The 14,159-nt window shown below is 33.9% G+C and overlaps 1 protein-coding gene across 1 annotated transcript; it reads left to right on the top strand.

The window, feature by feature from the left end:
* The first annotated feature begins 1,910 nt into the window (after window positions 1-1,910).
* LOC122281957 (FAM10 family protein At4g22670-like) lies at window positions 1,911-7,131 on the top strand. The gene is made up of 11 exons (XM_043093848.1): window positions 1,911-2,193; window positions 2,313-2,364; window positions 2,456-2,611; window positions 2,711-2,798; window positions 2,903-2,983; window positions 3,089-3,153; window positions 3,702-3,842; window positions 4,738-4,854; window positions 4,945-5,145; window positions 5,427-5,484; window positions 6,789-7,131. Exons 1-11 carry the CDS (start codon window positions 2,084-2,086, stop codon window positions 6,884-6,886), a joined length of 1,167 nt encoding a protein of 388 aa, XP_042949782.1. The 5' UTR covers window positions 1,911-2,083; the 3' UTR covers window positions 6,887-7,131.
* The last annotated feature ends 7,028 nt before the right edge of the window (window positions 7,132-14,159 follow it).

Below are 14,159 nucleotides of genomic sequence, written 5' to 3'. Positions count from 1 at the left end.
ATAATTTATATATAATTTATTTATATATAGACTATTATTTTAAAATATAATTTATATATATAATTTATTTATATATCGACTATCTCGAAACGATACTGGTATTGAAATATTTCGTTTTAGTGTTTTAACTGGTAGGACATCCGGTATAATATTCAAAACTTTGATATTTAAAAGTGCCTCAAACATGCCTAGTAAATTTCATTTTGATACATTTGTTCCACAAAAATTTTAAGCCCTTCTATCATCGTTTCCAAAATAAATAAAACAATAAACAAAATGTTACCCAGATGACTAACATAGGAAGAGAGTGAATTGAGTTGTATTTAAAAATTAACAATTATAAATCAAACACAATATAAAATATAAATAAAATACAAAGCATCAATAAATATAAAAAATAAGTGTAAGAGAGAAACAAATTCAGTATGTTAACGAGATTTGGCTCCACTACCTATGTCCTTATCTCAAGCCACTCCTTGAGAATTCCCAAATTCATTATTCAACTTCATTCAGATGGAAATAAAAACTTATTACACATTTGAACAATACCGCTACAAAAGATTCGTATAGAACACCTTCTACACTTGCAATCACCTTACATGTGGTGATTCAACTATTCCCTATGTAAAACACTTTGTACACACAAGGGTATACACACAATTTTACTGATACAAGAGTTGATAGTTGGTAGGTTATCAGAGAACACTCATCAATGAGTGAAATAAGAACAATACAGTACAAACTATATCTTTTTCAAAATAAACAAGGATTAAGACTCAATGCTTAGAGAAGAGAATGAAAATTTTGAATGAATGTTGTATGCTTTTGGTGTTGTGAATTTAAAACTCTCAAATGATCTATTTATAGGCATTCATATGCCAATTTAAAAAGATTCATGTGTTAAAAACAACATTATTCACTTTTTAAAAATTTCAAACCTAATCTTTTTACTTTTAGCATATGACAAAAGGAGTACACTTTACTTTTCAATTTTTTTAAACAAAATCATTTACCTTTTGTATAAGTAAAAAAAATCAATCACTTTTGAAAATATTCAAATAAAGCACGCACATGTGAAAAATGATAATTAATCATATTTAATATTTTCAAAATTTTCAAACAAAATCATCTACTTTTTGCATAAGTAGAAAAGAACATTAATCATTTTTGAAAATATTCAAATAAATAATGCACATGTGAAAAATGACAATCAATCATTTTTCAAAATTTTCAAAATATTCACATGTGGAAAATATATTTTAATATTTTATGATAAAATATTAATTTTGAGTCTCAATCATAATTTTAAATTTTTAAGAGATTTACTTTAATGTGAATTTATTTTCTTCTTACTTATACTTAATTTTTTGATGTGCTTGATTTTATTATGTAAACAATTTAAACTTGTGACTTATTTATTTTTTAAATTTATTTATTATCATTAAAATTTATATATAAATATATAATTATATAAAATTTGAAATCTTAAGTTAAACCAAAACAAAAACCAAAATCAGAATAGTTACATAGGACTGTTTCGAAATAAGTACAAAATGCATGATCCTTGCAGACATGTATACTGCAACCCGCCAAACGAAATCCAAAAAAGGCTTGGGAAGGGTTTAGAAAATGAGATAATATAAAATACTTTTAAAAAAAAAATTAAAAGTTGAATTAAATATTATTATTAATTTAAAATATTTATTTATATTTTATATAAAATTTTTTTAAAAATTATAATAATAAAATGAGTTGCTTTCAGAAATTTTAACTCTAAATTTAAAGCATGCTCACAACCGGAAAACTAATATTAAAATATTTAAGGTTATTTAAGAATTTTGTTTAATTAATTAAAAATTTTATAATTCATATAAAATTCGGATCAAACTATCCATCCGTGTTTATCCAATAGAAGCTGCTAGAAGGGGGCTTGGGCCAGTCGGGAAACTCCTAGGTCTTCCTACTTTCCTTCTACATTAGAAAAAGGAAAAGGAAACCGAAAGAAAAAGCTCAGAAACACTCTAATTCAGCTCAAACACACAGAATCAAGAGCCTCCCAATCCAATCTAATTCAGCTGAGAGAATGGACGCGTCGAAGCTGAACCAATTCAAGCAATTCATCGAGCAGTGCAAGTCCAATCCCTCCGTTCTCAGCGATCCTTCCCTCTCCTTCTTCCGCGACTATCTCGAGAGGTAATACATAATTTTAACTCCGATTCTAATTTGCATTTTCTTCGCATAAACAAGAATCCAAAGTTCTCTGTTTCAATCCTTGTTTATCTGTTTGATGGTATTAAAACGATTCGTTTCAGCCTCGGTGCCCAGCTCCCACCCTCCGCGTACAAGCATGACGACTCCAAATCCGTACTCTCTGATTGCTCTTTATAATTTCTGGGGTTTATTATTTATTTATATGCAACCATATCTATGTAAATCTGTATACTTGGAAGTGCAGAAGAGCTTTGTCGTGGAGGAGAGCGACGAGGACATGGCGGACACGGATGGCGGGAAAGGGAATGCTTACGATGAAGGAGAAGAGGACGAGATAATCGAGTCCGACCTCGAGCTCGAGGGCGAGACGGTGGAACCTGATAATGATCCTCCGCAGAAGGTATTTTTGTCTTCGAGTCTAAATTGCATTTTTAATTTCATTGTGCTTTTTTAGGGGTGTTTCTGTATCGCATTGATGGAGGATCCAATATACTTGCAGATGGGAGATTCTTCAGTTGAGGTCTCTGAGGAGAGCCGCGATGCTGCGCAGACTGCTAAGGCCAAAGCCATGGAAGCCATTTCTGAAGGTATATAATAAGTATATGTTTTAACTTAGACATTTTACATTTGTGTCTAACAAACAATTATGTTGCGAGGCAGTTTATGAATGCTGTGGTTTTGTGGAATGTAGGAAACTTAGAGGAAGCGATCGAGAATCTCACGGAGGCGATTTTACTCAATCCAACATCAGCCATCATGTATGCGACCAGAGGTGAGATTTGGGTTGAGTATGCGGAGTGTGGCATGCCATCTTTTTCCCCGAGGTATTTTTGGCTTTAGAAAATGTTAATTTAATTTTGTATGATTTTTTCTACAGCTAGTGTCTATGTCAAGATGAAGAAACCAAATGCGGCTATTCGTGATGCCAATGCAGCTTTGGAGGTTGGTATTGCTTTCGTTGTACGCTATGAAAAATGTTTTTTCTCCTCTCTATGGTTCACACACTATGTACTTGGTTGTATATATGCTGTTTGACAAAGTTTTTAATGCAGGACCAGTGTTGTTTTTAATCTAAAATGTAGCATATTTGTGAGTATGCCTATATGTAATTCTTATTCTGTTGGATGAATAGACTTTTGTATTACTTTTGTAAATAGTAGCAAAATTATGATTAGGCATTTGTATGTATCATGTTGTTTCAATCACAATGAATTTTGTTTGCTCTTGTTACTAGCATTCTGATCAATGCATCTGGTGACGTGCATTGTTTTTTTCTGAGAAAAAAATAAAGAAAAACTATACTAATTTTGCACAACGTTATACACAATGTTATCTATTTGGATTTATGGTGATTTTGTTTGGAAGTATGTTTAATTTAGTCATGCTTGTAAGCCCAGAGAAGCCATGCATTCAACTCTGTGTTCCAGTCTCTATAGCTAGTTGCAATGTGCGGTACATTATTCTGAGAATGTTAGTTTTAAATTGTGCAGATTAATCCAGATTCTGCTAAAGGTTACAAGACTCGTGGCATGGCGCAAGCAATGCTCGGTCAGTGGGAAGATGCTGCGAAGGATCTTCATCTGGCATCAAAGTTAGACTATGATGAGGAAATCAATTCCGTACTTAAGAAGGTTTCCTCTCTCTCTGATTCAAATTAGTATCATCTGAGTAGCTGACTTTGGTTTTAGAATGTGCATTTTACCATTATGTTGATATCAGTTGGTGTGGTATTTATGGATAGAAAAAAAAATGAAAAAATCAGTTTGTGTGGTTCTTTTCTTGTGTAGTTGAATCATGTCGTGGTAATCACACTTCAATGTCCATTATAAATTAGAAGAATGAGGACTACATGTGCTAAATAATTATTTATGTATATGCAAGAAGTTAATATTTTCTTTTGATAAGAAGTTTATATTTTCTTATTGGCCATGTTTCTTCACCGAGGGAGAATAAAGATTTAATTAGGACTATATTATCGCAAATGTTCTTAGATGCTCTTCAACAGATATATGCAATATTTTTCATAAGATGTAATTTACATACCCTCATCTATTGCTCACATATCTTATGTCCACTTGGATCTCTCTGTTAATGGACCCAACCTACTACCCTACATGAGTTTGATGAAGGTCTAGGCTTATTACTTTTTCTAATTTTTGGATGAAGTGGTTTCTTGCATCGTAAGCATACTTAACGTTGTCATTCTTAGAGAAGGATTGGACTGTCTACTTATCTGTAGCTGACTGGGTTTTGGGTTTGAGAAGCTATATGTTGCCTATTGAAAGATGAACTAAGATTTTGTACGTCAAGAAGGTGCAAATTTCTTTGCATACGAAGCATATAGTATTTTATGTACTTTGAGATGCTGATCACTATTTGTCAATGCATGCACATGGCATATTAGACATGGCATATTGTTGTGTTAGTCTTTTGACTTATTTAGGCATCTCTCTCTCTCTCTCTCTCTCTCTCTCTCTCTCTCTCTCTCTCTCTCTCTCTCTCTCTCTCTCTCTCTCTCATGTCCAGGTTGAACCAAATGCACATAGGATCGAGGAACATCGTCGGAAGTATGAAAGGTTGCATAAGGAAAGAGAGGAAAGAAAGATTGAACGTGAAAGACAACGTCGCCGTGCTGAAGCTCAGGTAACCTGTTTTACATTTGGCTCCTAACAAAATTATCCAGCCATCTTTTTGCTATAAGATCTAATAATTTATTTGTGCATTCTGTTCAAGGCTGCATATGAGAAGGCCAAGAAGCAAGAAGAGTCATCCTCCAGTCAGAAACCTGGAGGCATGCCAGGGTTTTCAGGGGGGATGCCTGGAGGGTTTCCAGGAGGCATGCCTGGAGGGTTTCCAGGAGGTATGCCTGGAGGTTTCCCTGGTAGCATGCCAGGAGGGATGCCTGGAAATGTTGATTTTAGCAAAATACTGAATGTAAGTTGATGGGATTTTGTAGGATTCTTTTAAAAAATATTTTTTCATGACTATTGGTGATGCATTCTAGCTAACCCCTATATGCGGGTGTGAACATTTGACAAGGTATTACTAAGTTTTGCTATTTCATTTTCGGCTTAAATACAGAAAAATATATAATGCAATGAAATTTCCTGCATATATTCTCTCTTCTTCCATAGGATTATATTGCACAGTACAGAATTTAAAAAGGATGTGTTTCAGAGACTGGTTTGATGTGTATTTTGCTTATTATTTTTTAGGACCCTGAAATGATGGCGGCATTTAGTGATCCAGAAGTCATGGCTGCTCTTCAAGATGGTGCTTTTCCTATTCTCATATTCTTTGATTTCTGCTATGATTATTTCACTTTTTCTTAGTTATTTATTTATTTATCTCATCTGATAGATTTTTTCATCTTGAATCAAATAGGTTTTAGTATTAAGAAGAAGATTGGATTAAATAGATATAAATTCTAGTCTATATAAGTTTCAATGGGAGTGCATCATCTTTATTCCATTGCTTGATATTAGGCTTTCGTACTGTAAGGGTTAGTGCTTGCTAGTTTTTCAGGAGCGAGTTATTTATTTATTTTTATTTTGTATGGAACAAGGTGAGCTTAGGTTTACCATTGCAATTTGTAAGGTAGATGCTAGCTGACGGCAGGTGTGAATGATAACTCTACCTTGTTGGTAGGATGGTAGTTTTCTTTCGTGAATGGCATTTCGTGGAGATTGAGAAAATGAGCTTCTCTTGCTTTGGGCTTTATGCCATCATTCGTTGTCTTTTATTTATTTACTTTCTTTCTTCCCTCCCCCCCTTTTTTTTTCCGCCCGGGGGGGGGGGGGGGGGGGGGGGGGGTTTTATTTGCCACACTGTCAGTTTATATATATATATATCTTTTCTTTAGGGCAGTAAAATTTAAGAATTAGGTATTAATCTATTACATGGGATAAAAGAAGTAGATAAGAGAAGATTGGCGTAGGTGGATTTGATATTGATATTGCCATAAAGACGGCATAACATTAAGTTGGAGCATTTGTGGGAAGTTTCTCCTCCCAAAAGCAATAAGGAGAGAAGATGGAAGAAATGTGAAGGCGGGAGGATGCCTGATCCATGTTGAATGATCCGATCAAATTAATGGCCAATGCAAGTGTGGAATTTCAGTCAAAATAGGATTCCTTGAGATGACACTGTAGTATTTTTGTTTGTTTGACATTACTATACATGTTTGCAATCCTTTCCTATTGTAAATACTGTGTCATTGTTGTCCTGAATATTGAGTGGGTAAAAATCTTATGACCTTAACTTAAAACTCGGAAACGTGTGATTATTTTCATTTTGTACTTTGTGTGAATGTAACATAATCTTTGGTTAGCATGCGCTCATCGAAGGCAAATTATGTTTTTCTGCGTGCTTGAAAACTGAGTAGAAGGGTACATGGTGTGGGGAAAAAAAAAAAAAAGAAAAAGAAAAAGAAAAAGGGGGGGGGGGGGGGGTGTTGAGGGGAATTCAGAGACTATAGTATTTAGAACCCCCGCTTTTCCTTCAGAATGTAATTGCATGTACAACGCTTTATAGCTTGTTTGACGGTCATTTCCTGTTCTTGGCTGATGTCTTTGCAGTAATGAAAAACCCTGCGAATCTTGCGAAGCATCAATCAAATCCCAAGGTGGCTCCTGTAATTGCAAAGATGATGAGCAAATTTGGAGGGCCAAAGTAAACTGTTTTATTATTGAAATTGTTATTGTGGGATGGGAGATAAACTTTCAGCAAGTTCAGGCAGGCAAGATCTTTTTGATACACATGAGGTTGTATTATCATTCCAACATCCAAAATGTTGGTGGCTGCTTACCTGTTTCTGATTTTAGAATTTGTTCGAGAGTGTTGATTTTGATGATCTATCGTGCCGATATGTTAATTTAAGGCAGTTTGCGTAATTAATACAATAAGAATGCGTTTGTTGGTTAGGCTGTACAATTAACCAGTGCACCCCCCTGACCCATTCGGAATTTTCAACCTGATCCGAAACAACATGGGTCGAGATGGGAGCTTTTCGTTTGTGGCCGGTTCGGTTTGATAATTACCTTTGATACCTGAACATGGTTGTCCGATATTCTTTCATCATCGCTACTCCCCTCACAACGTACCAATTTATCCGATTAACTCAGATCAAGGTTAGGGTGGTAAAGCCTACCATTACCCTTCTCCTTTAGTGGATGGTTAGACAGTGGCATTAATATTGATGGCAAGCCTCGGCAATTTTCCCGGCCATCACATGACCCTTCAATGCCTTTTATCTGCTACTCCAGAGCCCACACGTATATATCCCCTTCCGGTCTCGTGTATATTATATGGCTTGCTCAAACCGCGAGATTAGATATGGAAGGAGTGGTTTAAAGTTTAAACCGTGAAGATCATAATTATTTATGGGAATAGCGAGGTATGCAGGCAGGTAGAACATGCTTTGAGGTTTAACTGTACAACTTCCTTTTATTTTTTTATTGATTGTCAGGATCAACATAAAAGCAGATTCAGGCAAAAAAAATAAAAAAAATTAAAGGAGACTTTGCTCACGTAAAATTAAATTATTTTTTTCATATAATTGTTATAATTTTTTAAAATTTTTACATAAAATATAATAAATAATTTAATTATAAAATAAAATTAATATTAAAAAATTATATTATAATAATATTTTATTCAATTTTTAACAAAATATCTTACTTAATTTAAGCTGTGTAATTAAACAAGGTATTAAAATCTGAAATTCAAGACCGCTGGTGACTGGTGTGGTTAGAAAATCGGAATTGCAGAAAATCGATTTTTTGAACTTATATTCAGTTGATATGCTTGGCCGCAAATGATTAGGTTTAGTTTGGGTAGTGGAGTGTTATTAGAATATTTAACTATTTATTATTTTATTATTATTTATTATTTATTTTTTACTGTTTTGTACTATTATTTATTATTATTTAATATTTTATTATTATTTTTTTACCATTTTTTCTTATTGTTTAAAAAACATTTGAGATCACTAAATATCCAAACGCAACCTAAGTCAGTAAGTTACTTTTTCGGATCGGGTCTGAGTACTGCACTTTCGGTTCGGGCTGATCGGTTGAACAGTACTATTTGTTGGACATACTTGTAGCTTTCCATTGGACCCCTTTAATGGTCAGCGTTTTCAGTCGATGGAAATGAGATACATTAAACAGGGATGACGGATGCGGCAATGTGGACCTGAGAGCCGAAGAGAGAACTCTTTACTATTTTGCTTAATTATTCAGTAAATTAATAATTCGTTATTGTAATATATAGCAACAATAATTTCAGCCGACATACGAATGCAGTGATCATTTATAGATTGGTTTGTACAGGCCCAGCCTGTCCCGTGTTTTGGGCTTTAGGTCACAGCCTATGAATATTTGATAGGCCCAAATCTGGTCATGCCGGTGTGTGTCACTGGCGCCAATAGGCTGCCCAACCTATGGCCCCCCTAAATACGTTGATGAACCTACAAAGGAAATATTGTGTCTAGACTCTACATGTATATTATATTTTACACACACACACGCACGTATATATATACATAGAGAGAGAGAGAAGATTCGGAAATTTGACACGAATATTAATTCTGTGATCAAATTCCATGACTCTAATTTACTTGTAGACCTGTCATTGTATACTATTCTTCCGTGATTCGTGAATGTGCTGTCGTTCTTCTACATCTGGTTTGCCTGTTTAAATCCATGCGGTCACCCGGCACGGTGTCTGCCTATATCCATCATCTTGTTGCCGATGGCTACGGCCGTGGGGACTTTACCAACTTGTATTTTCTGTCTCATTTAGGCAGCTACTGTTTTCTACATCTTCATCTTCAAAGTTTCTATTGTCATACGCTGTCGGTGAATGTTAATTCTGTTGTCTATGCAATCGAGCGTCATTTCCTTCTAAAGTGGTACGTACAGTCTTTGCCCATAAGTCCCACTTAATGAAAGTTTTGACACCATTTTAAGCTAAGTAATGAGGCTTAATGATGATTAGCCTTCAGAGAAGGGGAAATTCATCTTAACCTGTTTTAATTGTCAAGAAAGTGCTTACGGATGTCATAATGTCGGCAACGAAAATATTGCCTTGCGCATGACTCTACAGTCGACCCACTTTTTGGAAAATTTTCTTTTCATCTAGAGAAAAAAAAAAAAAAATGTAACGAACTTAATTAATTAAGCCCCCTTTTTTTCTGTTTGTCAGCCCATTCATTCGGTAGAAAAAATATGCCTACTGATCTCCTTCGTTCGTCAATTGCATGTAGTCATGTAAAGCTGTAAAAAGAGCCTCCCCTTACCAGTTGTCTCTGGGTTGATTAGGAAGCCAATTCGTTTTCAGACGGCTGGCCTCAAGTTAATTTAATCTTGACTATGATAGTTGGTTGGTAATATTCTGTGCTTTTACCCATCATGGAATTTGCCGGAGTTGCCCACAAATTAATATATGTTGTCTTTGAATCTGAACTGAGAACAGCTAATTTTGCGCAAACTAGTGCTTTGTTGATGCATCATGATTTGTGTTTGCGATGATCAGCTAGCCCCATAGGTGAGCTATCTTACTCAAGATCAGGGCTTTGCGTTCACTCTTTTGGGAGGAAATTAAGAGTACGGAAACTCGTAAATGATTATCAAGATAAAATATAAATAATCGTGAGATCAAATTTTGCTTTCGTGGGGTTATTATGTTTGTGACCAAGCTGGCTGCCGCCAACAGATCAAGACATAAGCTAGAAGTATAGACAATTCCATGATCTAGTACTGCTGAAGATTTAAAGTTTATGCAAAGAGTAGTTCAGATCAGCTTCACGAGTCCATATCAATATGCCTCTGCGCTATGGCTGCTAGCTTGCCCTGATGATCGTATTTGATTAACGGGCATGCATGGCATTATCAGGTGATCATCTACAATTCAACAAATACACAACAAACAAACTTTTCAGCTTTCCTACCAACCTTTATCTCCAAATATTAGACATTTATTCGACCTGATCTGATGTCTTGTAGGGTTAAAAGCAATACGTCTATCTGGGTTTTATTCAAATAGATCAAGATATTCCACCCTTCGGATGTCTTATTCTTAGACCACTAATTAAGATATTGATTTTCATCAGACCTTTCAATTTCTGAAAAATGGTCTCTCTTCTATAATTGAATGCATGAATGTTTCGACTTTTCAGTGTTTGATTAATTAGTTCGGATAATTAAACTAATTCTCTACAATTAATTATAAGTCCCAAATAATATATATAATCGCTACAAAACAGAATATATATCTCTTTTCTAATTACAGAAAATGTTTGGGGCAAACATATAATTACAGGGAATCATGAATATGATCATGCATATACATGATGACATGCCAAATATATATTATATCCCATGTCTGAAAACTAAAGTTTTGGCGTGGACAGACCTCCATGATCATCTACTACTTTGTTCCGTAGTGCTTTTATATGTTAATTAAATTGCATGCCTTAATGACGACTGCATTACTCTATACTTACGTATGCAACTACTCTATAGATAGATGCTTTTAAGGAATTTGTTTTTATTGTCGACTTTGCATTCATACTAAAGTATACATAGTGGAGATAACATTTTATCGCAATGTTTTGCAAATTTCAATTTGGTGGATAGGAAGTCACTTTTGGATGTGCTTTTGATGTTGCCTGATGCATGAGTACGATATGATTCAGGCTTTAATTAATTGGTCATCAACAAAAAGTGGGATAGATCATCCGTTCAAGTATTACTGTGTAATTAAACAAATTGGTTTAAAATACATTAAAAAACAATAATTAATTATTTTTCACGTGTCACATTAATCTAGCTAGCTAGCTAGCTAGGACCCATTAATAAAATTTAGAAACGGATCGATGATCTACATACCAACACAATTAATAATCATGTAGATAGAGTGATGAGCTAGTTTGACTAAAAATTAACTGATGTCATAAATATTGTGTGGCCTGAAATTTTTGCGTTAAACATGTAGTATATTGCTTTTATTAAAGTGCATCTCAAATCATTATTTGTATGCATATATATAAAAATATATATATAAGAGTAGTACTGTAAATAGTCATGAAATGTATAAATAATACCATATAGTTGTTTTAAAAAATAATGGGTCAATTATTAAAATATTAATTAATTAATTAATTAATATTATTATTTTTTTCTATAAATTTCATATTTTTTTTATATTTTTTAAAATGATTACGTAACGCTTACAAAATCATAATTATAACTATCTTTTCGAAATATATATACCCTGTATCGATCACAGACGTCCTTGTAAATTAATTTGTACGCAAATGATATATAACAGCTTTTCTGTGGACGAGAGAGAAGAGAACAATTGCCCGGAGCGGAATCCTCGTTCATATGGTTGACTATAATTTCCATGTACAAAGAAGATCAGGAGGTACTGTACGTACATGTAGGTCGTGGCCGGTGTCGTGCACAGAAAATAAACCAATCAGTTCGACCTTTACAAGTAATACATGCCACACTTTGTTTCCTGGTTACGACAAGACAACATTTTGATCTAAAACCTATAAATTACTCCAGCTTCTGATCACATCTAACAAAGTCTTTTGATCTAATAATAATATATATGAAAAAAGAAAGAAACTTCAAAGGTCATGATGATCTGCCAACGTATACGCGCGTGCGATATTGGGATCTTAGAGTTTCTACAATGTGGACGTGTTTGCATTAATAGAATTGTTGGGAGATCATGAGAACCCAGCATGTGTGGCTTTTATTGGTGAACATGCACGTAAAATATTGAAGATCGAGCATTATACGTAAAATATTATTGAAAAACATGAATGGTATTCCTCTTCCTTATGCATAGGGAAACTACGTGTTTCCTATATACGGCACAGAAACCTAGATGTCTGGATAGGTGAAGAGAATTTGCATACAATATTGTCTGTACGTTGTACTGTCTTGCAAGTCATATAATACTTTTCCATTTGGTTTTCACCACCTGGCACTGCAAACTACATTAAGGCAAAGAAAACTTGGATGAGAATCGTTATGATCGAGTCATCCACAACCTTTTACCAATTACTTAATTATAAAAATGATTGGTTTATATGTATAGAGACACCTAATGTCATAATAATCGCGAACCTCAGCTATATGTTGAGTTTGGAGGGAAAACGGTCCACTTTGAACTATACCCACCTACATACAGAGATACAAGTCAATGACCAACAAATGTGGATTATCTGCTGCCCCCATTCTACCAATACTATATATATAGTAAAATCTAACAACTTGATGAGAATATTGAAGAAAATAAGTTGTAGTACTTGAATTATGTTTCGAGGTGTATGTGCTTCTTGGCACGACACGTGCGTGATACTAAAAGCTGAGAGTTTACGTACATACTATATCAAGTTTAAGGGATGTTTGGAGAATGACATCATGATATGAGAATTTTATGAATAGTAATAAGATAGTTTGTAAATAGTAGTGAGACAGTTTGAGTTAAGTATTTATTGTATTTTGGAAAAGGAGAGAGAGAAAAATTAGTTGAATAAAAATATTGTTAAAATATAATTTTTTAATATAATTTTTGTTTTAAAATTTAAAAAAGTTGAACTGTTTTTTATTTTTTATTTAAAAGTTTGAAAAACTTATAATGATTAGTTTAAAAATATTGTAATGATTAGTTTGAAAGTGTTTGTGTTTGAATGATGTTTGGAAATAAATTGATGAGATGGGATGAGATGAGATGAAAACTTTTCCAAACATCCCCTTAAATCAGCATGCAATATACATTAGGTTTATCTGCAAAACTCTTATTTGATATATTGTCGTGAACCTCGTGATCTGTACGATCAAATATTATAAAAATTGCATGAATCAATGCTTTGCATGCAATCGGATTCTAATTATATATGAAACCAATCAGTTAACGTAGAATTATGTGTTCGTGGAAGACAACCTGTAATGTTGCGTACCAGAATCAACATATGCGCGCATATGTGGTCCGTGTCCAAGATAGTAAAACCATTTTTGGGGTTTGTTTAATTTTAGTAAGATTTGCACGCATGTGTATGTGATCGAGTTGGCGTGGTTAAAGTCACGATTTGCTTAGGCAAAGAGGAAAAAACTTCTATAAAAAAAAGTGTAAGATCTCATCTGGTGGTTGGCAGCACATATTAGCGATCCTAATTCTTCTACCGCACTTTCATGCAGACTGCATGGGTTCACTTAATAGAAAGAATATATGTTCTGATTGGTTTGTGAGCCTGATTTTGTTGGTGTGTTGGTCCGAATTGATGACTCGATCCGACAAGGATGCGTTATGGTTTTTTGATGGATTTCCAATGAGACTTGTGCCATGTTCGCTTCGGTTTGGGCCGAAAACTTTTGGCACTATTTGCGATAAGAAAAAGCGTTAAGCATAAAGTTCACTCAAAACTCATTTGATAGATTGCTCGAGCAAAACTCAGACAGTGAGTTTGCTCGATACTTACTCGACACGTCGCTAAAGCAAATTATGCAAAAAAATAAAAATTAAAATTTTCGCTATATGACACTATATATATATTTAATGAGGGTTTTGAGCATTCTGAATAGTAAAATTTTACACTAAAATGTCTTTTGTAATTTCTCAACATAATAAAATACTATGTAGTTCTGTGGACATAGGAACGTTACAGAACCACCTTAATTCTATATCATATGATTGAATGCTTGATAATTTGCTTGTGTTTATTTTTATTTTATTTGTCATCGTTGGTTTCACAACATGTTCTTCCAAAATGCATTCCAAAAAATATTATAAAACTACTATATATTGGAGCTAGCGATAATTATAAACTTATTCTTTAATATTTAGCAAACTTGAGATGTAAATTTTGATAGGTAGGAGTGATCCATTTCTGGTCTATTAATTATTTCTTGTAGTTTCCACTTTGAAAG

The sequence above is a fragment of the Carya illinoinensis genome, chromosome 11 (assembly GCF_018687715.1).
Source record: "Carya illinoinensis cultivar Pawnee chromosome 11, C.illinoinensisPawnee_v1, whole genome shotgun sequence".
Lineage (NCBI taxonomy): Eukaryota > Viridiplantae > Streptophyta > Magnoliopsida > Fagales > Juglandaceae > Carya > Carya illinoinensis.
This window is presented reverse-complemented; position numbering and strand designations above follow the sequence as displayed.

Excerpts from the sequence above, each read along its gene's own strand:
- LOC122281957 (XM_043093848.1), top strand. The coding sequence starts at position 2,084 with ATGGACGCGTCGAAGCTGAACCAATTCAAGCAATTCATCGAGCAGTGC. Across the intron at positions 2,365-2,455 it reads AGCATGACGACTCCAAATCC|AAGAGCTTTGTCGTGGAGGA; the intron begins GTACTCTCTGAT and ends TTGGAAGTGCAG. Across the intron at positions 3,843-4,737 it reads TCAATTCCGTACTTAAGAAG|GTTGAACCAAATGCACATAG; the intron begins GTTTCCTCTCTC and ends TCTCATGTCCAG.